General features: G+C 51.3%; 1 protein-coding gene across 1 annotated transcript in view; it reads left to right on the top strand.

Annotated features, from left to right (window-relative positions):
• Positions 1–24,527, top strand: part of LOC119094532 (ALK tyrosine kinase receptor) — a 69,339-nt gene that overhangs the window by 17,533 nt on the left and 27,279 nt on the right. The window contains exons 4-5 of the mRNA XM_037217591.1: positions 19,532–19,724; positions 22,949–23,039. Of these exons, the coding sequence (XP_037073486.1) occupies positions 19,532–19,724; positions 22,949–23,039 (284 nt within the window). The remainder of the gene's footprint in view (positions 1–19,531; positions 19,725–22,948; positions 23,040–24,527) is intronic.

Below are 24,527 nucleotides of genomic sequence, written 5' to 3'. Positions count from 1 at the left end.
GTGCAATCTACAGACCTGCCGTCATGCTGCGCATATGTCACGTGCGTACCATGCTCGGCGCAACTAGACCAGACCAGACCAGACCAGCATTAAACTAGCAAGCATAAAGACCTGACCGTACGAGTGAGAAAAGGGTCTGTGGTTCTTGTTCAGGTGTCCTGGATCATCAAGACATGCCGCCTATGATTCACATGCACATGTCACGTGCTCTACATGCCTGACGAGCAATGGACAGTTGACATCAAAGAGGCCATTCGACGGTCCCCCTCCCCCTAGTCCCACATAAAGGTACCATGTGGGGAGCGGGGATAAGTAGGGAGCGAGTGGTAGGTCCCAAGTGGGTATGACCTCTCCTGACCATGAGATCCTCATGCTCATATCTCAAGGTTGCATGCCATTCACCCAAGGCGCCTACGGGCAAGCCTGCTGCCTTCGTTTCATTCTCCTCTCTCCACAATAGTAGTTGCTAAGGGCAATTGTCTTGGCAAAGGCGATGGTTCTTTCCACCACCTTTGCCAGCCGACACGCAGCGGGCTGGCCAGATGACATGTGTGACACCATTTCTCCAAACATGCTGACTGTCAGATGACCGTGTTACTGGTCATGCCATCGCGGCGAGACTTTGGTGACGGGCCTTTTTCAAGAGCGGCGAGCTGCACAGCACTTAAATTTACGTGAGAAAGACTAAATTCATGGAAAAAGAAGACGCTCCAGAAATCATCTACCAAACACTGCACTCGGTGTTGCACTAGTTCCAATGCACCTCATGTTACACACATTCACCCCAAAGTGAATGGTATCTCGGCATTCTGGCATAGACATCCGATCTCATTAGTAGATGTTACAAATACACATTGGCCTTCCCGACCAATTTTACGAGCTTTACTCGCCATCTGAGCTGCCACCTGTGGTGTTAGCTGCACATCAGTGAGGAGAGCTTAGCCTTTCCTCTTGGCTGCCGGCTGGATGAAATCCATCTTAAGCACCTTGGAAGGGCTGAGACTTTTTCTCAAACACCCGGCTCCACTGACAGGCTTGAGTTGTACTTGAGTTGTTGTTCAAACGATATGATTACAATGCCTTTGATCCAAAACAACAAAATGAAGACCAACTGACATATTTGCATTGATGTGCACACCTGTTTTCTGAAAACAGATTGAGGCCCGTCTGAATTACATAAGCTGTTAAGTGCATTTGCGAGGAACATTGTTCACATAGATAAGACAGTAGTAATAGCCTCATTCCTCGGATAAAAAAAAACAGAAGGATGGAGATAATGGTCTAAAAACCAGGACAAATCCTGGTTTTCTCCCGAAGGAATGAGGCTATTACTACTGTCTTATCTATATAAAGCTTATCTAAATTCTATCACAAACTGTATGACACTATGCTGATGTAAACCCAGACATGCATGTGCAACAGCCTCGTAGAACTTCTCCGGTCTTCTCACAGAAAACCGAGGTCACATAGGGCTGAGCTTTCCGCCCGCCTCTCCAAAGTGCTTGTTGGCACGCTGGTTTTCAGGAAGAGAGCAGTCTCGCTCCCAGTTTGACCCAGCTGTGAGAATCCACTGCACAAAACCACTATGGAAATATTCGAATGATTTCGGTGGCGTGCGTGCTTTCATTTTTACATTGGCGTGTGCGGTTGTCTGAAGAACGCAGCACACATAGTCGTTCGGAAGCGTGACAAACGAGACGCGGGGCGAAGCACGACTCTATTGTCGTGTCGTCTGATAGTATGGGTCAGGATCACCCTTCCGAGCTTCAGCTTCTCACCGGATCGCTGGCTGTCTTGTGAGCGGACAGCCTCGATCAGGCTCTTGTTTCGCACCACATCGCAATCTCATCTCCTACCCATCCACTGCTACCCATCCACTTCCACCCAGCCAATACTGCCCAGCCACTACTGCCCAGCCACTACTACCCAGCCACTACTACCTAGCCACTACTACCTAGCCACTACTACCCAGCCACTGCCACCCAGCCACAACTACCCAGACACTAGAACCACCGCTTCGCAATCTACTAACGCGCAGGACCACGGCCTCCCAACGTTCTCCAATCACTCCAGCATGGCTGACGTCGCTAATGCGCCCCATTCTCGAACACATTATGCCATCGCGTTTAATCCGTTCTGTTGTCTTGCTATCTGGCGCGACATTGTCAGATCCAATGCGGTTTGTGAGTGCTTCTCACTGCACCACAGCAGGGTCGGCAGGCTAACTGCTCAAATGTAGCAACTGTCATACGAGGACAGCCCACTCGCAATCCAGATTTAAAACATTTGGAAAAAATCATTTTGCTGATTTTAGACAGTTGTCCAACATAGATCCAAAGAAAGCTGTTAAAATTAGAGGCTTTATTTGGGAGCCCTGTTCGTTGTGTTCGTATAAGTACCAGGAAATCTGCCGGCTTCTGAATATGGTGCGTTTTTATGCAGGCTATGCTCATGGCTGCATATGCATTACACTGTGCCTAGCCATCTAGACCGATGCAGGTTTGCAGTTATAGGTTCTTATCGCTCAATAGATGCTGAGGCATGAAATATACATAAATTATCATCCTGAGCTCATGAGCGTTTGTAATAGCTCCGTCCAGTACATCAACAGTGTCATTCTTTGCATAACTTGCAGGGGGAGGTCAGCAAGCATAAGTTTAGCAGAGACTGAACCCACATTGGAAGGGAATCAACATCGGTATATGGGAGGCAGAGCCCTAACACCAACAACAAAATCTATACACCCCAGTCATCTCGGAATGACGAACAGATAATTTCAGCTGTCAGGTACTCACTTATAATTCATAGACGATGACCTTCTACTAAAGGTTGAAGGTCATTGTCGTTGCCTTGTCTTTATTAGTTGTTGTGGCATCAGGGCAGGCTGAGTGTTTGAAAAGTCTGTGGCGTGTAACTTAATTGTTACGACAGCAAACTTGTGTAGGTGTTTCTGCTTGCTAGCCTCAGATATCAGGCATTTGTCTCTGAGGTGAGGCAATGATCTCGGATTAACACTAAAGCTTTTTTAGTTGCGGTGGTGACTTCAGGATATGCTGACTGCTTAACTTGTCCGCGGCGTGTGACTTTTAATGGTTACGGGAGCAAAAGTATGTGGAATATCCTTCGTGGCTCGTGTGACTTTGTGGCTGAAAGCCAAGAGACGGGAGTTTGTGCTTATGAGAAAAATATTCTGGAAACCAAGGTCTTATATTCTTGAAGGAACCAAAGAGAACCAGGAACTAGGTTCATTGTCCGCTAAAGAACCAGTGCGAACCAGAATTCATGTTTTTATTGTCAAAGGAGCGAGCGGGAATCAGGAATCAATGCTAGAAACCAGGCACATGTTTGGTGTATACCGTGCCGGCCTGGGATGGATCAAAGTCGCCGCGGCACTCAGACCAGTTATGAGCCAAGGCTGCTTCACTACGTCAGTGCTTTACAGCTGCTATATGCTCTTTAAAGGCTGTTTGTAGTCGTCCAGTTCCGCTTACGTGCGCGGCTTCGCAACCCCCCGGCGCTTTGTGCGCGGGCCCATTTCGCAGTCCGTGTTTGAATGGGATATTGCATGAATGCTGCCTCTTGTCTCAGAATATCCTGGCACAGTGATTAGCCTGAACACGCCCTGGCCTTCCACTTATTCCCTAGCACCCTTGACATACAGAGTGTCAACGTATGCATTGTCATATCGTCTTGAGCAGGATGTTTGTGCTGGTACTTTGTCGTTGCATGGACGTAGGTAGGTAACCAATTTCTTGAAGTAAATGTCACAGACATTTGTTGTCTCCCCCCCCCCCTCTTTCCTTCGCCCCTGCCATTAATTGCTATGTTCTGTTGTGTACTGAATACCTCTCTTTTCCATGCATTGTATTTTTTTGTAATTGCATTATTATTATCTGTTATATTTTTTGTAGTACTTTATCTTATCCTCATGACATGACGTTCATATCGGGCACACGAATTAGTGTTGGATTTGATGTTTTACGACAGTAGTGGAAGATTTGATAACTTGAACCACTTAAAACATGCGCGATCAATTAACTGCAAGCATACGTAACACTAAGTCAACAATAAGTATGTAAGTTTAGGTGCTTCGTAGCTAGAGCGTAGCTGAGTTGATGCTGCTTGGGACACCATTACCCGTGGCCCCTGTCCCTATCAGTCTATGGATACAAATTGTTGACACGATAGCTTTTCGCATTGAAACATTTACGTTGTTGGGGTAAACTTTGCGAGATCGAGGAAAATGCATGTGTGATGGCGTGGTGTCCGCCCTGCGCTTCGTGTTGCATTGTGACGGTGACACATTGCTTTTTTATGTTATTTGCTATTTTGGATCCGGGATATTGCTTGTTTTTCCGTGAATGGCCTTCACAAATTTACAAGCGCTTTAAACCTCTGATGACAAATGGTTGAATGTCTCGAGCATAGTCTGCTTTGGCACGATGCATTCGCATTTTGGCACGGGCTTTGGGCGCACCAGAATAAACTCGATACTCACTATAGCTTGGTAATTCGTGAAATAAAGCATTTTGATCATATAATGTTAGTTGGTGGAGATTAGTGCAAATTCCAGATTAAGGTCAAAACTCGCTTAAATTGATTGCACGTGCAATGGTCATCCCGATTGTGACGTCTTTTCAGCACTAGATGTTCGGAATTTTGGGCTAGGGTGGCGACGCGCAAGAGATAATTTGAGCGTCTGTAAAGCGTACTTGTTTTCTCGTGGTCATAAAATTCACCAGCCGATTGTGTACTCTGTCTCTCGCTCTCTTCTTCTCATTCATCCTTTCGCACGTAAAGATTTGCTTCACACGTTCTATTTTTACATACCTTGCATAATACACGCTACAACAATTTCGGTCGCGCTTCTTATTGTACGCAACGCAACTGTAGGCACAGGCTCAGTTACATCCTCACTAAAGGTCATGTCCACCACCGGTTTCCCCTCACTGTTCATTCCCGCTTTACCCTGTCCGCCCCTGCCCTCTAACGCGCGTCCATCCCGCCCCCGAAGCGGTCCACTAATCGTTGGTTTGCATCACGCCACGCGCCGAGCTCATGACCAGACAGACTGCGCCACAGAAGAAGGGGTTGCACATCAGAGGGAGGGGGGGGGGGGGGGGCATGGTAACGAGTTGCAAACATTGGAAGGTGGACTTGAACAACTCAGTTGTTTTGTTCTTCGACTTACTTGTTGATGCCATGAGGTGTTGTCTGCAGAGCGCCAGTCGCCGTTGCTCATTGGGTGCCGACAGAAGTGCGCTGGTGAGGGCACCCGCCGAGCTGGTCCGGTCCCAACACGCTACGGTCCCGCTGGTTTTACTATCCTCTGTAGGGGCCACCTCCCAGCTGTCTGCAGCCGGTCACCTCGCCGTGGTCCCTCCCATTTTCTCCAATTCGTCCTTCAGCCAGGTGTTCGGCCCCCATCCAGGTATCCCCTAGGTCTGCCGGATGACAGCCCTCGAGGACGAAGGCGGGTGCTGGAGTACCAAGGATCGCCATTGGCATTAGCCAGCCATTGAAATGCGTGTGTGACCAGCCACTCAGGGGTGACCGCTCTCCAGGAATGGAAGCCAGTAATTGTCCTGCTTTGTTTTTTTTTTTTCCGCAGCGGCTGGCTGTCGGCGAACCTTCGCGATCGATGGCGTCTGTACTCGATTTTGAGCGTCGGCTAACTTCTCTGTGGGTGCTTCTGCGTGGTTGAGTATATATGTATATATATATATATATATATATATATATATATATATATATATATATATATACATCTACAGTTGTTTTGGATTATATCATTTTCCTGCATTATGACCCACAATAATATGGACAGGGAAAAATGCAAGCTCCACCTCACGTATACCCACATTGGACCATGCAGAATCATGGTATACTTGGCTTTTACTTGTTTGTCCTTCCTGCCATCTCCACGTTCAGAAACGGAAACTTGCCATCCTGCTAGGTATTTGTGAACTGTATGCCAGGGCGTCCTTCATGCAGATGATGGTGTAATCGCTTTCGTGCGGATGCTGATGGAACTGGTCCAGAGTTTCTCTTCTATGTTAGTATGAAATGAATGGGTCGTTCACGCATCGCTGCCAGTGGATGAATTGAACGAAGCCGTCTCTCGTCGTTGTTTTTCGCCAGACGTTCCACGCATCCGCTAGCCAGGGAGCCTGTGGGACGCAGTCCCATTTGTGCTCCCACCCTTCCCTTTCGCGATGCTGGAGATTCTCGTTCATGTTTGACGCTCTGTCTGCCATCGGTGCATCCAGCGCCCATCACTTTCAGAGGACTCACTGGCCAGCAGGCAGAACTACGTCCGTATTCCATTCGTGTGCGATGAGTTCTTTTGTTAGACCTTCCATCTTCATGGTCCTGGAGTAGATTTCTCGTCTCGTATCAGGTTATCACCGGGCGGCTTTGACGGCTTAAGAATGGCAGCTATTTTCGGCGTAACGACGTTTGGCTGTGCCGTATTTTACGCTTTCTTTAGTCCCACTCCCACACCCAGACATGTGCCGGACTCCCGGGTTTGGCTCCTAGTTCTCACTGGATCCGTCCACGAGACAAAGCCGTGGATCCGGGTACCTGCTGGATCTTTTGACAAACCAAGATCCTGGATTGTCATTGGTTGTCATTGGTACTTTCGACGAAACAAAATCCTGGATGATGGTTCCCGCCGGTTCCTTCGAAAAATTCCAACTCGGGATCCTGCTTTCCTCTGGTTCCTTAGCAGACCATGGACCAGGCCCCTGGCTCTCATTATTTTTTTTTTTGCAAGTTTTTAAAAACACGACCTTGAATGCGAATTACCATTGCTTTTTCTATGTACGGGTCTCTGATACACGTCTCTCAGTCACAAAATCATGCACGTCACACAGGACAACCCACATATTTTTGCTTTCACATTTATTAAAATTCCTACGCCACAGCAAAGGTGACCGATCAGCATGCCCTGATGCCACCCCATGCAACTAACGCAGCTTAACTGCTAGTTATAGGTCATTTGCCTGCAGCTTACAAGTGAGCGCTTGACAGCTGAGGCTATCCCGCAGCATAACTCACGTATTTCTGCTCTCACATCACATAAACGGAACGCGTCACAGACAAGTAAAGCAATCGGCATGTCCTGATGCCGCTGCCACTGCAACTAACAAAGCTTGGCAACTGGTTGAAGGTCATTATTGACAACTTAGCAGTGAGTGCCTGGCAACTAAATTATGACACCGGATAAATGACATATTTTTGTTTCCACACCACATGAAAGTCACGAACCGCAGGCAAGTCAAACAGCATGTCCCCATATCACCATCACAACCAATAGAGCTTTAATTGTAGCTTACGTTGTTAAATGCATTTGCGAGGAACGTTATACATATAGATAAGGCAGTATTAATAGGCTTATTCTTCGTAGAATAGTCAGTGGAATGGACAGATCGATATGCTAATGTTTGTGCTACATGCCTTCATCGGAACGGATATCAGTCGGTGTTCGTTTCGATGACGGCATTTGGCCGAAGTAAGGCAATTCATACCGTCTTATCTAAAAGCTATACTTTAGGTCAAAGTATATCAAATTCATATCGCCTACAGCTCAGAGGCGAGTGACATGTATATAATAATGACAGCCGAAACTATCACCTGAATGGCCCACATATTTGCAATGAAAAACAGCTAAAAGTCACAAAACACAGACATCACACACCACACTGTCAGCAAGTCCTGTTACCACTGTCGCTGTTGGTTGAATTGATTGATGATTGCCTGGCATTCGTTCATGGGTATCTTGCAGCTGAAGCCATGCGTTCATCATTACAGGAGAGCATTGGTGTCTGTTATGAATGGTACGTTAGCCAACCTCGTTAGGGTCTTGCATTACCTCCACTAGATTTCAAGGTCACAGAAACACTGTAAAGATTTAGACATTTCATCATCACATCACACAGTCATCATCACACAGTTTCCCAAAATTCTATTAGAGTTGCAGCTGCCAGGCTTGCAGCAGTTTTCTTCATAAAGGTCGTTGCTTTTTTCCTCTGACAGAAGTGTGGCGAATGGGCAAGCCAGACGAGCTGAGACCTCCCACTGTTGAAGAAACAAAATCAAATTAGCCCTGTATATCTGAAGATGCTGTCTTTATGGTGTTCTTTTTGGTCAAGCTTGCAAACTCCCATCAAATTGTGCCGTTATTGTTGGTGTCGAAATGTAAAGCAGATGAGATGAATGAGATGCAGGTCAGAAATCAGATACCGGCACAACCAGGTTGGTGTTTCTAGTGTGAGGTGGTTAGCTGATATCAGTCCGCCATCCAATGTCCACGATTCTACACAGTCCCTGAGTAAATGTGAAGCGATGATAAGGTAATTTCCCTCGCAGGTCATTACGCTTACTTACATGCCGATGAATGCGGGTAATTACAGTTTTTCCGTCACGTAGTCATCTACCGACTAGTTGTTTCCAAAATGGCTGTTGGACAAAACCACCAGTTGAACAAATTCATCCAACGGAGTCGACGTTTTTGCCTCTGTTCAATGCGGCCCAATTTTCATTACCGTAGCCAAAACGGACATAAACAAAACGGATGGCGGAATAGATTAGTTCAAGTTGGGCCAGATACCACCGGTTATTTTGTGTGTTAGGGCACGTGCTCTCTGGTCTTGTTGCTAAGATTCTGTGATGGAAGTTTGCGATCACCTATGTTCGTGCCTGCTGAGGGCTTATTGGGTTTGAGAGGAGCTTCCATGACAGCGACCGGTAAGAATGGGATTTTTGGCAGGCGCAACGTGGGCCAAGGAAACAATAACTTCGGTGAATCTTGGGTCATTGCAGTGAAGCAGTAGCTTCCCATGTCTGCAGACATTCCACTAACCAGCCTTGAAGGAAAAAGTATGTCGCAAGTTCCAGAAGTAGAGGCTTGAGCCATATATGGAAGACAGTATGCATGCAGAAAATAACTGGAAGGCCAACTTCACATAGTTACATTCTATTCGTCTGCTTCAATTTATTGCTAAACATTTACTAAACTTCTGCCAGAATTATGTAAATTGTGGCAGAAGTTTGTGAGGTCTCATTTCGGCAGGGTTGCATCAAACAACTGAAGTTTGAAAAGCTTTCTAAAAATGGTTAATGCGCATGGTTTCCGTCCATTTGCATCAGTTTGAAGGGAGTGTCCTGCCTTTAGGGCATATTTCAAAAGCATATCATAGCGAATGTTAGGACTGGTTACGTCTAATAACAGCACTTAGTTGTGTCACTACAGCACCGTCAAGGCATAATTTTTCGTCGTTTGTCTGCCATAATCCAAAGACCACATTTCGCGAAATTTGTGTGGTGTAACCCCACCAAAGCCCCCCTACCCCCACCCTGTCCTCCTCCCTATAACGTGACAGTTCCCCCACCTATGGAAAAAAGACACCGTTAGCGATGACCGGTCAAACTGGTCAAACAAACGACGGGTTCGGCGAACCAAGCGTAATGTCAGCCGGGCATAAACATGCGTCTTAAGTTTCAAGTCTCTGACATAGCACATAAGTATGAATCTTATTCATGTTATCAACGAGCTAGAAATACTAATTCGGTGGATTCGTCATTTTGTGCTTTCGCACGCGCTCGGGTAGACCCATGTTTTCCAGAATGATTTCCGAACGGCGCGGCGTAACCGCACCAAACTTGAAATGGCTGTAGAAAATTAAAAAGCGCATCCTTTTGATGTAAAACATACATATACCTCGCAACTTAGCTGACTCATGGCAAGTCAAAATCAGGCCATGACTGTCAGCGAAGTTGATTTCTTGGGAATCATTCTAAGTGATGCAACAATGGAGTATCAGACCAAACCATAAATATCTGAGATAGTTTGTTATAGGCAATAAACCGATTAAATTTTTAACAGCAACGGAGTCTATCGGCTTAAGATCAGGCATGAAGGTCAGACCGAGGCCAAAACTAGCCTGCTCTTTTACGCTAGAGCTTAGATTACAGGTAGTTTCTGGCGCTCATTTCGAATTTATTATTCACAGTGGCCGTAACAAATGTGTTCAATGGACGTTGTAAAGGTCAGAGTAGGTCACGAAACTAAAATGACTTGAGTCATTGGTTTGTTTTTAGGAACATACCACCGAGCATGATCTCTGACCCTTATTTCAATGGCAAAAGTGGGGCAATTTCTTAGGCATGTGGTCACCTTAACCTCATGAAGGTGAAATAATGTCGCTGAACTTAACTGAACACCATTTACATTTTGCTTAGAACAGTTGTTGAGCTTTACGGCGTGCATGAGGAGATCTGGTTGCACTTCAGACGCAGATCTGGAGTTCGACTTTGTTTAACCTTATTTGACTCCAAGAGCATGACCTAGGAGCCTCAAATTTGTCCACAATTGAGTTCACATACAGGCTTACCCAGCCTGTGAATTTGGTGTCTCCAGCTGTCTTAGTTTTTGAGATATCGGAGGGTCAAATTGACGCCCGCCCGAGCGAAGGGCATCCAACCAGCCACCCGCGTGTCAAAGCCATCGCGCGCGCTTTTAACTACAACAGGGATGCAGGAGCCATTACTGGTTCAGGAAACCACGCTACGGAAGCGGCTGTGTGTAAACGGGTGTCTCTATATTCGTCGACGACTCAGACACGACTGACTTCCGGCCGGCCGCGTGGGAACGCCGTCGGGTGTCGCGGCGCCTCAAGGCATGCAACGGGCCATTCGGTGCCGGCGTGCCTGGTTCAAATGAGCCCGGTCTTCTCGCGTTTGTCAGGCGCCACAGGTCATCTCCCTTTAAGTTGATTTCCAAACTCTGCCTAGGTGGGGCGCACGCAGGGAGCAATGCGCGGAACGGCTTTCGAAGCGAAGACGAAGAAAACGTGGCGCCGTGAGGTGTGGACACTGGGGAGCTTCCCGAGAAAGTCACGCGTGCGACCCCCACAGCCGCCCACGTCTCGCTGCCAGTCAGGTGCGGAAGCGCGGCGGTGAGAAGGTACCGCCGAGCGCAGCGGATGGCGACACGCACGATACAGCGGGATCAGGGCCAGCGCGGTGAAGACCAGCAGGGCGGTGAGAGCACCTGTCGTGGCGGCGGAGTACCGAGTGCGACGGCGGCGACAGGAACGGCGATCAGCGGTCGGCCGAGTTGTCTGCTACACGAATAGTGCGCGGATGGGGCGGGGGGGGGGGGGGGTCGGCGTGGCCTCCTCCAGCGACGCGGCTTCCTCTGGCGGCGCGGTCTCTGGCGGGGTATGGCCAGGCGACGCGACCTGTTGTATGCTATGGCCATGCAACGCAGCCTGTAGCAGGGCATGGCCAGGTAACGTGAGCTCTGGTGGCACTCGGCTGAGCAGGGCAACTCATGCCGTCACTCGAGCTGCCCAAGGTCTGACCAACGGGCACCGTGGCGGTGCTCTTGCACGCAGCGTCCCTCGAGAGCGTGTACAAGGCGTCCTCGGACCCGCGCAGGCTGGCGCGTTGCATCGGCCTGGGAGCAGGCGTCGCCACCGCGTCCTGGGCGCCTGTGCTGCGGGAAGGACGACCGGAGACCGTGATGTCGGGCCCAGGAAGCCGCTTCGATCAGCGCCGGAAGACGCGGCTCGCGGTGCACCGGGGCCGGAGCCAGAAGACGCGGCTCGTGGTGCACCGAGGCCCGAGCCAGAAGACGCGGCTCGTGGTGCACCGAGGCCCGAGCCAGAAGACGCGGCTCGTGGTGCACCGAGGCCGGAGCCAGAAGACGCGGCTCGTGGTGCACCGAGGCCCAAGCCAGAAGACGCGGCCCTTGGTGCACCGAGGCCCGAGCCAGAAGACGCGGCTCGTGGTGCACCGAGGCCCGAGCCAGAAGACGCGGCTGGCGGTGCACCGAGGCCCGAGCCTGGTCTTGCGTCAAGTCCGTCAGGCGGGAGAAGGTCTCGGCCAGCGCGTCCGAGTCCACGGCGGTGGAAAGTGCGGTCGGCTGCGCCATGCTGCGCAGGCCACTGCTGGTTCGAGGAACCGTGCCACGGAAACGGCTGTGTGCAAACGCGGGCTTTTGTATTCGTCGACGGCTCAGACACGACTGACTCTCGGCCGGCCGCGTGGGAACGCCGTCGGGTGTGGCAGCGCCTCAGAGCTTAGTCCGTGCCGATGGCTCAGCTGGTTGGAGCGCCTGTCTTCCGATTCACCCACCCGTGGCGGGGTGAGTTCCAGTCGCTTTAGGCGCTTGCTGTTTGCCCTTTACAGATATGGCCTGCGGCCGGTGGCAGCGGCCGCGATAAAGGTCAGATGGCCTTAGAAGATAGGACGGACTGCGGCGAGCATTGCGGCACATTAGGCTTTCGCCACAAAACTCTGCCGTTGACACGAAATTGCGCGTTCAGATGGCAGGGCATGGCTCAACAGCACGTACTGCTCAGCGTGAGCTCTGATTGCAGGAATCCATCCATTTGGAAGGCTCGTATTCACTCTTTTTTAAAAAGGCACGCCATGGGCCATTCTGTGCCGGCGTTTTTGGTTCAAATGAGCCCGGTTTAATGATGTTAAGCAGGCACCACATATCAAATAGCGACATTCATTGGTGTAACTAACTGTTACTTAAGGATTCAGCTGAATTCCCGAAGTCTCAGAACTTAACGTTAGGGCTGCTGACATTGCATGGAAAGAATGGACCCAGAAATGATATTTATATCCCCTACGTTGTGAGGGGAAGATTTTTGCCTTTGGTTGCATCAAATCGTATTTGGGAAAAGAAAGCTAATTTCAACTAGAATAATGACGCTTTGTGTGATAATACAATAGGAATTGGGATATGTTAACAGAGAGACGAACTTTCGGCAATGTTTACGAAGACTGGGAAAATTAGATATAGCGCGCCAGATTCAATCAATCTGGAGAGAGTTCAGAAGCTGATGCCATCAGTTTTCCGTCACAATGACTTTCTTACTTCCCACGTCAATGGTCACTGAAGGGTATGATTAAATATATTGATGGTGTGATGGAGAATCTATTTTGGTCGACGTTTCAGTGAGCCTGGCAGTCGAAAACGGAGCAATCATTGTGACGGGAAACCGACGAAACATTTTATGAGGTGGCCCTGGTTTCCTTGAATTGAATGAACGGAATTTGGTAGCCACCTTACCGACGATCTCACTGTCACCTACATCGACAATATGATGTCGGTCAGTACCCGAGGCTTGCCCATGTCACTGCCACCGTGATCAGGGTGGGAACATCGCGGCTCCATCCTTCAGAGCGCGGGGTACTATAACACTGAACATTAGCTGCCATTGAACTCTGAGGAACGAACAACTCATCCCTCTGAACAAGGGTAGCATGATGAAGGCGGAGTGCTCTGGAAGGGCAGCATGATGAAGGCGGAGTGCTCTGGAAGGGCAGCATGATGAAGGCGGAGTGCTCTGGAAGCCAGGTGGCGCCACATATTCGCAACGTGAGCCAACTGCCGGCCAGTGGTACGCAGACGTTGGGCCGTGTCTCCAACAGCTGGAAATGCTCCAGCAAAACGTTTTGATTCGCTCAGCTAGTTGTCAACATTTGTTCTACCCCCACCCTGCTTTGCCACTGTGGGTATAGTTCTGCATGTGCTACTGACATAAGTTTGTCACTTCTTCAGCTTGATAACTTGACAACTGTATTGATAGCAATGATTGATAACCCCCACACCAACACCATGGCATGCGACCCGAATAGTTACGGGGAATGCACTGACAAATCCAGCACAGTTCTATCACAACTGCGGTAAGCTTTTTGCTTGGCAACAGCCCGCTTGTGAAGCGATCTCATATGCGGCATGTACGGACTCCGGTCCGCCGTCGCTGAAGCTCCGCCAGTGGCTGGCGCGTGCGTCGGTCGAGAGAGCCCCGACACCGCCAGCCGTGGCCAGGCTCGCGCCCGGCCGCCGCTGGGACGGCCGGGGCAGGGGAGGGGCCATTAGGTGCGGTGAGGCATCGGCCGGATGTCGCGGGGAAACGGATCGCTCCCAGCGGACGGTGCGTGACCGGCTGGGCTGCAGTAGGGCCGCAGAGGCCCCGCCGGACCGTCGGACCGCGGAGGCCCCGCTGGACCGTCGGACCGCGGAGGCCCCGCTGGACCGTCGGGGCGCAGAGGCCCCGCTGGACCGTCGGGTCGCAGAGGCCCCGCTGGACCGTCGGACCGCAGAGTCGGACCCCCACACCTCCGGCCCATGCCGTTCCCATTGGCCCGCCTTTGTGGATGCCACCCTATTCGGCGTCCATCTCCGTTATCTTGTCATGCTGTGCTGTCAGCCTTATCCATTGCTGCGGTCGCTGCCCATCCTCCATGATTATCCATAGCTGTCGCCATCCCGTCCCTTGATACCGCTCATCTCACCCGCACTGTCCCCATCCCTCATTACTCTCCAAGGGCATGCCGCACCGTCCCCGTCCGCTCTCACCGCTCTCGCAGCCACGTGCCTGCCATACGCAGACGCGTGAAGCTCTCGTCAGCCGCGCCGCCGCCATGTCGCAGCACGCAGTCAGTCGGTCCGGGCGCTGAACGGCCGCACGGCAAATGATGGCGAATTGCCGCATTAGCGGATGAATGGCAGTCGCCGGGCCGCTGAGCGGCCAGGGTGGGGTGGAATCGAAGTCGCCGAGGCTGCCCCGATGCAGTAACTTGGGGCAGCGAGCAGCGATGCTCCGAGAAGCGCCATCACGATCTGATCACCTCACGAGATGCAGGTTTTCCTGCTAAATTTGGTGTTGCTCCTTGTTTATTTCGGTCGGATTATTTTGTGTTGCTCCTTTTCTATTACGGTATGGCGAGACTGAGACAAATATTGGGCGGGAGAAGGTTTTCTCCAAGGGGTACAAAGCTTCGCCGTGCGCGCTGTGGTGTTATGCGCCGCATTTGCGTGCGTTGAATCTCCGCGGACTTCCAAGTGAAGATCGTGATTAACTTTTGTACAGGCGTTCCATGGTCAGGCACTGACCGCAGAATAAGGCGGGGTTCCTATCGCTGCTTTCTGTCCATCGTGGCAAGGTATCGCACCGAAAGAACCGCTGACGGCGACTTGATTCTGTTCATCATTAAAAACGCCGCGCCTTGACATTTCCAGCAGCGTGAAGCTCGGCGGCTTCTGTGCCGTCTCCGTGGCAGACTGCAGACCTAGGAGGCCTTTCATCCATTTGGGACGAGCCATGTCTGCGGCAGGGGTCGCCGCCCAGGCGGCGTCCAGGGAGGTCAATACCAGCCAGCTGGCACGCCCAGGAGGTCGGCTGACACGGACCGATGAGCATCGCCTGTGCCGCGCTCAGATCGACCTGGTCACCTGGCGTGAAAACCACCTCGCCCTCCTGGAGGAGCAGCCTAGACCGGCGCCGCAGCGACGTCGGCAGGCCGGTGGGGCACCTCCTGACCCCCGCACGCTGTCTGTCACGAGAGCGCAGCCTGAGCGCCGGCAGCCGTCGGCCCATCCCCGAGACGGGGACTGAGGCCCGGCCGAGGCCCCAGAGACGGCCGGCCGCCTCGCGCCGAGGCGGTCCCGAGATTCCGCGGTCCGCGATCGAGCGCGGCTGCGCGACCCTGGCGGCGAGCTGTCGGACGGTGACCTGGCCTCGGCGCTGGAGGCCGCCGCCGCCCGGCCGCTCCGTCGGGCCGCGCCGAGTCGGCTCGTAGCAGCCCCTGACACTGGCAGGCCTGCTCGCTGGCCGCGGCCGGTTGATATGGTCGCCGGAGGTCAGTGCCGGCGGTTCGCCCCGGTCGAAGACGGCGGCAGGCTGAGAGAGTCGCGAGGGGTCTGCAGTCGGCGTCGGTGGCGTGCCCCGGTTGACGACAGCGGTGGGCTGAGGGGTCGCCGGGGGCCTGCGGACTGCGGTTGGCGCCGGTGGCGTGCCCCGGTCGAGGTTGGCGGCGCAGGCTGAACGTGTGGGAGAAGTGCTGTCGAACTGCCGGCCGGACGGACGGCGAGGCGACTGGCGGTGCCATTGCTCACTGCCTCTAGGACGTTGATTGACGAGACAGCGCTCCCCGCCACGCTGTCCGAGCTTGATGTGCCGGTTGATCGGAGACACTCTATGTCTGCTGCCGGATTCAGGTTCACTGCTGTGTAGTGAACGCCTGGGCAGTGTAACTTCAGGTTTTCTGGGCAAGCCGCTGGTGGCCCCGAGATACATTAATGCAAGCCAATCAGGAACCACTGAAATGTCCTTTGCGGCGTGGGTTGAGCGAGGGGAGAATAGCCGACGGTGTCGTCAACATGTTGATGGTGACACGCGTGGGTCTGATCAGTGCACTGGAATACCTCTGTTCTTGGGCCGGCGAGCACTGCCGTTGAATGCTCACGCACTAATTTGCAAATGGCATTGCTTTAAGCAAGATTACTTGGCCTACAGGAAAGACATTTCGTGACGCAGCTGTTTCTGACTAATGTGAATGCTTGGCTTTCGTGGCGTAGCTGACTCCGATCCTACACGCTCAAGACCATTTGGTACAGCCCAAAGCTCTAGGTAATGTGAAAAATGGAAACATTTCTGTGTGTATATTGGTCGTGATAGCTGGACCAGGCGCAAGCGTAGTTCGCTCGGCTCAATCTCGGCCTGGGCGTGCCCGCATCTGACAGCGTTTCCGGAAAAGGTGGCGTTGACCGTTTCCCGGTGGACTTGTTGGAAACCTATGGCTTGGGCATGGCTGAGGCAGCCTCGCTCTTTGTATACGATACGTTCGCACACGCGGTGCATTTGATTTCAGGTCCTTATGTGCTCTGGTTGCACGCGTCGATCCACGCTTTTGCCTTGATGACTGTGTTCTCTTATCTCACAAATGGTGTTAGTTTCGTATTGCTGCGACGCCGTCGCCGACATCTGGTCCGGCTGGACCCATGTTGTCTAGCTTTTTTGGCGGGTGCCGAATTATACGTCCCCCGTGTTCATAGAATATAAAACGGATAAAGTTGTTAAAAAGTTGTTAAAGTTGATAAAGTTGATAAAGTTGATAGAATATAAATGCATAGCTCAAATTGAAATGTCGCGAGCAAATCTTACCTAAATGAGCAGGTTGCATGCAAATATGTAAGCCATTTGCTTTTCTCTAAAGATATTGTCCGAACATTTCGAACGCATGGATTTCTGGGATCAGAGCTCATGCTAAACAATGCTTGTTGTGTAAGCCCTCATCGCTGCCATCCGATCACGTAATTCCAGGTTATCGGCAGAATTTGGTGGTGAAAGTTCAACGAGCCGCTATGCTCGGCACGGCGTGCCCTGCCTTCTGTCACGTGACCTTTCGCTCGTCCGCTGCCACCGGTCGCAGACCATACTTGTCAAGGGCAAATGGTGAGCGCCCAAAGCGACTCGAACCCACCCCGCCACGGGCGGTCGAATCGGAAGGCAGGCTCTTTCACCAACTGAGCGATCGGCACGGACAAAGTTCCACAAACGTTTTATATCAAGCCGTTGAAGAATTGCGTTTCGCGTCGCTGAACACGGTAGACGGCCACGATCGGTAGTTATGAGCTGAAATCTAGACAGCATGGCGGCGGGGCTGGGTTTCTTGTAGTGAAAATGTATTGCTGTCCAATTCCGCTTCTCTTGCTCTCGGCCCCGCTCGTATTGAATGTTCGCTGACGTTCCACCATTACCAGTTAGCGAATGACAGGCTATAAATTGCTGACTGAAAGGCCTTACGCTGTAAATGCATGCCGGTGTTGAAGACGCCTACTCGTTTTTCACGCGCTACATCACATTGGTTATGTGTCAGACAGCTTGGTAAGAGTACAATGTAGCCCGGAGTGGTCCAAAGACGCCATCCGTTTTCTTTTAGTTTCGCCATTCCGGGAAAATTTATGAATGTCGCAAGAACTGCGGTTCTGATCAATGTTTCGTTGGAAAATAGACCTGATCGACTTAGCCGTTGATATTTAGTTAAAAGGGCTCCCCACCAACCTTGTTATGGTCTTCACTTTCAACCTTGTTTCAGGTTCTACATCTGACCTTTCATGAACTCCCCATCCAACTTTATTATCGGCTCCACGTCGAACCCTGTCTTGTCTTATTTAGATGTAATTTGGGCAATAATTATCATTGTCTTATTGAAGTCCGGAAGACCCGGACTTCACAGGGCGTCAGTCGTAAGTTAACAGACAAATCCCTAATCATTGCTTACTACAACAACCGACTTCAGCAAGACTCACCCTGCGAGCAGCACATTTGAAATAAACGTTCTATCATAGGTGTAAACAATCGTATTTGTTGGGCATGCGTTCATAAATATTAAGTTTTGAAAGGCATTTTTCTGTACTGCATAGGCGTATTATCAGATATAGATGCAAGTACGTACTAAACGGTTTATTTTCTTGGCGCAATGTGTGACGTTCTCCACGATCCCCGTCTTGTTCCGCGACCTTGTTGGTTAATTTGTGTGTTTTATCCAGGAGCGAGTTTGTCCATACCAGGATGTGCTTCTGACGACTTGGCAGGACGGTGCTGCAACCAGCTGAACTGTCGGGGCAGACGAACGGCTTAGTCTCTCAATCGGTCGGGTACTTAAGCCCCACCCAACTTGGGCTCTTCCCATGCCCATGTAAAGGGGGTTTGCTAAGTTCCTAAAAAAAAACATGCTTTCTACGTATTTCGGGGTACGCGTCTTCATTTTGCACTTCTCAGCCCCTCCCCGCCCCCGCCCCAACTCATTTGGCGAAACTTTGCCCCTGGGACAGACTTTGCAACGAAATCCGTTATTACATCCCAGCGTCATTTAAAACGTCTCTTAACACGATAGCGGCGCCATTCAGGGGCCGACTATTACAGATTGCAGGGAGGTCCAGTCGAAAGGAATCCTTTAGGACCACGGAGGAATTCAGGTCCAAAGAACATCAGAAATCCTTTGAGCATTCAAAGATCTGTCCAGCTGATCGGACAGCTACCCCGGACGTCACTCTGCCGCCTCTCACAAGAGATTGGCTTAAGCTGCAGTACCGCCCGCCAAATCCTGAGTCAGAGCGCGTCCCTACAAAGTGTGCAGCAGGCTGAGCTTATTAGGCTTAGACACAGAGGGCCGGAAGTTCTGCTCGGGGCTGATGAACAATGCCAGGAATGAGATGATCTGCAGCGGCGGAGTCATGGCTATCTCAATGGCGTGGGGACATCAATGAGACCGCTCCACGCTGGTTTTTCACGTTTTGACAGAAGCCATCTGTGGTGGAAAATGAAGCCAAAGCGGGCCCAAGTGGGCGTGCGTGCGTGCGTGCGTGCGTGCGTGTTCGTGCGTGTTCGTGCGCGTGCGGATGGGGGGGGGGGGGCGGTGGCCCTCGCATGGTTGTGCCCATGTCTCCTGGAAAGAATCTTGTTTTCGGACAAGTTGACAGTGTCTGCATACGCCCATGTGTAAGGTACATGTTAACAGTGACTGCATACAGTTTTTGTAAATTCATCCAATCAGAAGTTCACATGCGAGTGCAGTCAGCCCATCATGTCGGCGGACTCACCCACATGCCTCGCCCACCTCACCCCCACCACGTCCACACGTGTGCCACACCGCTGCACGGGGCCAGCGCGCACAGCTCGCGGACCACGCTCGGACCGGCGCCCGCCCGTGCCCACAGACAACATGTACCAGCGGCGGAAGGTGCTGGGCCGACGGCGGGACGCCGGCGGCGGGCTGCAGCTCAACAGACTGCGCGGCTCGGCCGGCGACATCCTGACCGAGTACAACCCCAACTACGAGTTCGGCGGCGCCCTGCCCTGCACCGTCAAGGACCTGCGCGAGATCCCCCGCCAGAACCTCACCCTGGTCAAGTGAGTGCGGCGCGGCGGCGGCGGCAGGGAGGGTGCTGGGAGCGAGGCGGCCGAGGGCGGCGGCGCCGCGCGGCTGGCCGACGTGTGTAGGCACCGGGTGCTGACAGCCCCTTTTAGCATGATTAGTGGGGCTCGCGAGAACCTCACTGACATTTCGGACGTCTCTAAGGTATGCAGGGGCAGTGTTGGAGGTTTCGTGTCTTGCGCGGCTGACGTCGGCATGCGCTGGGCGACATTGGTTTAGTTTTGGGTATTTAGAACACGTGATGGGACTCCTGTCTCCTGTTCTTCCCGAAGACGTTCCGCTGAGCGTATTTAACGTGAGAGCTCTTTTTAGCGAAGGTGATGATCGTGATGGTGGAATGGTGGTGCTTCATGTGGTGTGTGGAAACTTGCCCTTTTCGGCCAATTGAATCAAAGCAACCGAGAGTCCACGTCGGTTTTTTTGCAAAACAGGCTTGCTATAAAGCATGTGCGAATTACGGTGAAGGTGATGATTCAAAGAGTTGAGAAAAGCACTGCACTACAGCAAACCGCCAGGAGCTTGTTAAAGCATGGCCTGGGTGGCTTTAAAGCTCAAAGGGCACGCTGAAAATGCCTGCAAAGTAGTTAAAACGCTGAAGTCGAAGCTGTGCATGTTAACGTGATTTGGAAACGCCTGACATAGGTTATAATGAACCCTTTGAACTCACTACATATGCAAATGTCCTTCCAATGTCGTTTCATCTGTGGTTTGCAGACCCTCACATTCTTCCTTTCATGTCAGATTTTGCCATGGCTGCCATGTGGGCTGCACCTTGCCTCAGCCGCGCCCATGGGTCTTCACATGCCCTCTGATGCCAGCTGGGTGTCAGGTGGCATCAACGATGGCTTTGAGCCTCTGCCAGTGACGGCGAGGTACCCTCGTCATCACCGCGTTCTGGCCATTACCGCCGTTGATTACATGGGCTCCGCCGGTCGAATGTTGCAAGTGTTGCAAGTTTTGCAGCGCCACTTTGCCATGAGCCGTCTTAATGATTGCAAGCTCACCTGTCCGAGCGGACGGGGAGTTTCGCTTGTCAAACGGCCGTCCGGGAGCCGATTAATTAAGTGCTGACACCTGGTAGCAGCTTGCCAAACGTGCGCCTCCGTGCCGTTCCGCTGGGGCCCAACGAAGCATACCGCCGCCGTTCGTCAGAAATCGATGACCGAAGACCTGGCGCCAACGTCTCGGACCGGGAGAGCCGCTCGGACGTGGTGCTGACGGCCGGGACCGGGTTGGGCTGGCAGGCGGTGTCGCCAGGGGGCGCTGATGCTGGCTGTGGCTGGCGCACCTCCGCGCGCCGCGGCTGTGTCGGCTATATCGGGCTTGACACAGCGGGGCGCCCGCCCCCGCCGCAGCAACAGCGTGGCTGCAGTCTGGTTTGCATGCCGGTCCAGTGAGCTCAGGAGGACGGGGAGCTGGCAGGAGCCCGCGGTGCCTCGTAGCGCTCCTGGAATGGGCCTTGGGACGCTCATGACTACATTTGGCACGTGCTGACAATTTGTATTTCGTAATATGCAACCGTGTCATTTCGTTTTCCATCTCTGGCCAGTTTTGGTGTGCTGAGATATGACCTGAGCTCTGGTGGGTCGTTTCACGATTACTTTCGGACTTTATGGGTGCGCGCGCGTGCCTATCCGAGTGCATGTGTTTGTGGTCGATGCGCACGATGTTTACCCCAGCCCGGACTCATTACATGGTAATGAAGCATCCAGGCAGGATGGCGCTGACGGTCCGGGACCCGGGTGCAAAGCTCTGCCGCCACTAATCTTTTTAGGTTTTTTTATGCACGTATCTCCGTCAGAGCACAGTGTTTTTGCCCTGGCTTCCGTAGTATGGTTATGCAAGCCGCTGCTATTGCATCCCAGTTTTTATCGCCTACCGGTGGTGAAAAATGTTTTGTAAAGAAATGTTTCTGGTCATCTTTTGATACTCAGGGTTGTTAAGGGGGAAAACACGTATTTATATATATATATATATATATATATATATATATATATATATATATATATATACATATATATATATGTATATATATATAGATAGATAGATAGATATATATATATATATATATATATATATATATACATATATATATATATATATATATATATATATATATATATATATAAGCAGTGTATATGAGCAAGGTATTTTCCCTCGAATGACGACTGTAGAAAACCCGTGTGTGAAAAAAGCACGGCGAGGGTAACCACAGAGAAAGCGACAAGGGACGCTTGCAGGTAATGATTTAGCGAGAAGATCGAGTGAGTAGGACTGAGGCAGCAGTCGGCACTGTCTGCGTTAAATACTGCGCGTCTGAGAAACCTGAGGTACGGGGTTCGATTCCCTGCGGTGCCCGCCCTTCCTGCCAGGGTGAGAGGCAGGCGACGCCATATAGCCTCAGCAGCTAAGTGCGTCGTGAAGTACCAATGACACACACACACACACACACACACACACACACACACACACACACACACACACACACACACACACACACACACACACACACACACACACACACACACACACACACACACACCACACACACACACACACACACACACACACACACACACACACACACACACACACACACACACACACACACACACACACACACACACACACACACCACACACACACACACACACACACACACACACACACACACACACACACACACACACACACACACACACACACACACACACACACACACACACACACACACACACACACACACACAACACACACACGCACACGCACACGCACACGCACACGCATACGCACGCGCACGCACACGCACACACACACACACACACACACACACACACACACACACACACACACACACACACACACACACACACACACACACACACACACACACCACACACACACACACACACACACACACACTCACAGCACAGTCGGTACGTCATGGAGAGACAAGGGAGTCCTCTGTTCGAGTGAGCCTTGAACGGCACGAAGTACAGATCAACTCTGCTGGTTCCCGACTGATCGTGCCGTACATCAGCCTTCCTGGGATATTGGCAGGCATCATGTAGCGCGTTAAATGTCCGTCGTCTTGTCGCTGACTGTTATTGCGTCGTTGTGTCAACGTGTCAACGTGGTCACTGTGTAGACCACTGGCCGTCGATAGGGAACGTTACAGGGTGTGCGTTCGCTGTTTCAGGGAACTGGGCAAGGGTGCGTTCGGCCAGGTGTACCAGGGCTACCTGAAGAACTACGTCAGTGACTCAGTGGAGATGCCGTGTGCGGTCAAGGTCAGTCAGCGGAGCCTCGCGTCCGGTCACAGAATGACTCAGTGGACCTTATATCATGTGGAGGTTTGGCACGGATCGTGTCATGCTATGATTAGCTTTCTTGGCGTGGCTTTGGATGGTAGCTGCGGACTCTTTACGATCCCTGTCTCTAGTAAGCCAACAGAGTCGGGCAGATGGTCTAACGTCTCTAGCCACCGTCCTGACAGATACAAATCCAGTGTCATAAAAAACTTATGGGAACAGGGCGATTAACTAATTTTCATCGTGCAAGATTTTGCACGTAGAGGTGCGGAGAGTAAAGCAAATGTTAGCAAACAACAATTACCTATTCAATCCATCGGCAAACGTACGCGTGACGCAATCACTAAACACGTCCCAAGCCCGCACTGGCACTACTACAGACGGGCCAGTCCGCAAACTGTACGACAAGAACAGCATGTCACTGGCCTATAACGCCGATGAAAAGGTCATCGGATCAGTTGTCAGGGGACACTGTAAGCCAGCGTCCCCAAGGGAACAGTTGTGGCTAATTATCTGTTATCAAAATCCTACGACACGTTCCCTATTATGAAAAACGACCTGACCCGTAATGCGTCTCTACTGGAGCAATGCAATGTAATGTACAGTTACAAATGCCCTCTTGGAGACTGCGCGCTTCACCCGAGCTGTAACTACATTGGATTGACGACCACCTCACTCAGTAGACGCATCACAATGCTCATTCCCAGCGGCGCCCCAAACATATACGGAACCACACCTTGACCAGCGACTCACCAGACAGCAAATGGTACATAGCATCTCGATCGTAGACAGATGCCACGACGTCAGACGGCTACATGTGCTCGAGGCCGTATAAATACGCGACATGGACCCATCTATCAACAGACAATTCAGAGTGCAAGGAACCCTATCTGTATACGAAGGGGTAGTATAATTATTGTGATATGCTTGTATATATTGGCTAAAAAGGATCGATCGCAGGCAGTTGGGCCACAGAACGGACCTTATATGCCGAAACAGTGTAACTGAGGAGAAGAACTTGAGTGGGAGGCGATTTAACAGTTTCCGTTAGATTCCATGATTTTTGCCCTAAAGTAGCCTCTGATGACACCCAGCACGCACGGTGGGTTTGCGAAAATGAAAAAACTGCACTGGCGGTTTGTAAATTGCCTTTTATTTTAGTTGAGTTGGTAGCACCTGCTCCCTCCACACGGTGTATGTAACGATAAAGTATTGTTTTATTCTGCTACCCGCACGTGCGTTTCAATCTTTGACTACTATGGCCACGGACCGTGAAGAAATAGGGACAATTTGTGTCGTCTGTTTGTGGCCGTGATGAAGACCAGGTACACGCATGAGTCGCACCTATTTCCATTATTACAGTTCGCCAACTGGATGAATTTCAAGCTGTTGGTGAGGAGATTTTGTGTGTGATGTCAAAACTAAACCTAATCCCTAGTATATCTTATACATTCTTGAACCGAAAAA

The sequence above is a fragment of the Pollicipes pollicipes genome, unplaced genomic scaffold (assembly GCF_011947565.3).
Source record: "Pollicipes pollicipes isolate AB1234 unplaced genomic scaffold, Ppol_2.1 Scaffold_4002;HRSCAF=4701_pilon_pilon_pilon, whole genome shotgun sequence".
In the NCBI taxonomy this organism is placed as follows: domain Eukaryota; kingdom Metazoa; phylum Arthropoda; class Thecostraca; order Pollicipedomorpha; family Pollicipedidae; genus Pollicipes; species Pollicipes pollicipes.
The sequence above is the reverse complement of the archived record's forward strand: the minus strand, read 5'-3'. Positions and strand labels throughout refer to the sequence as shown.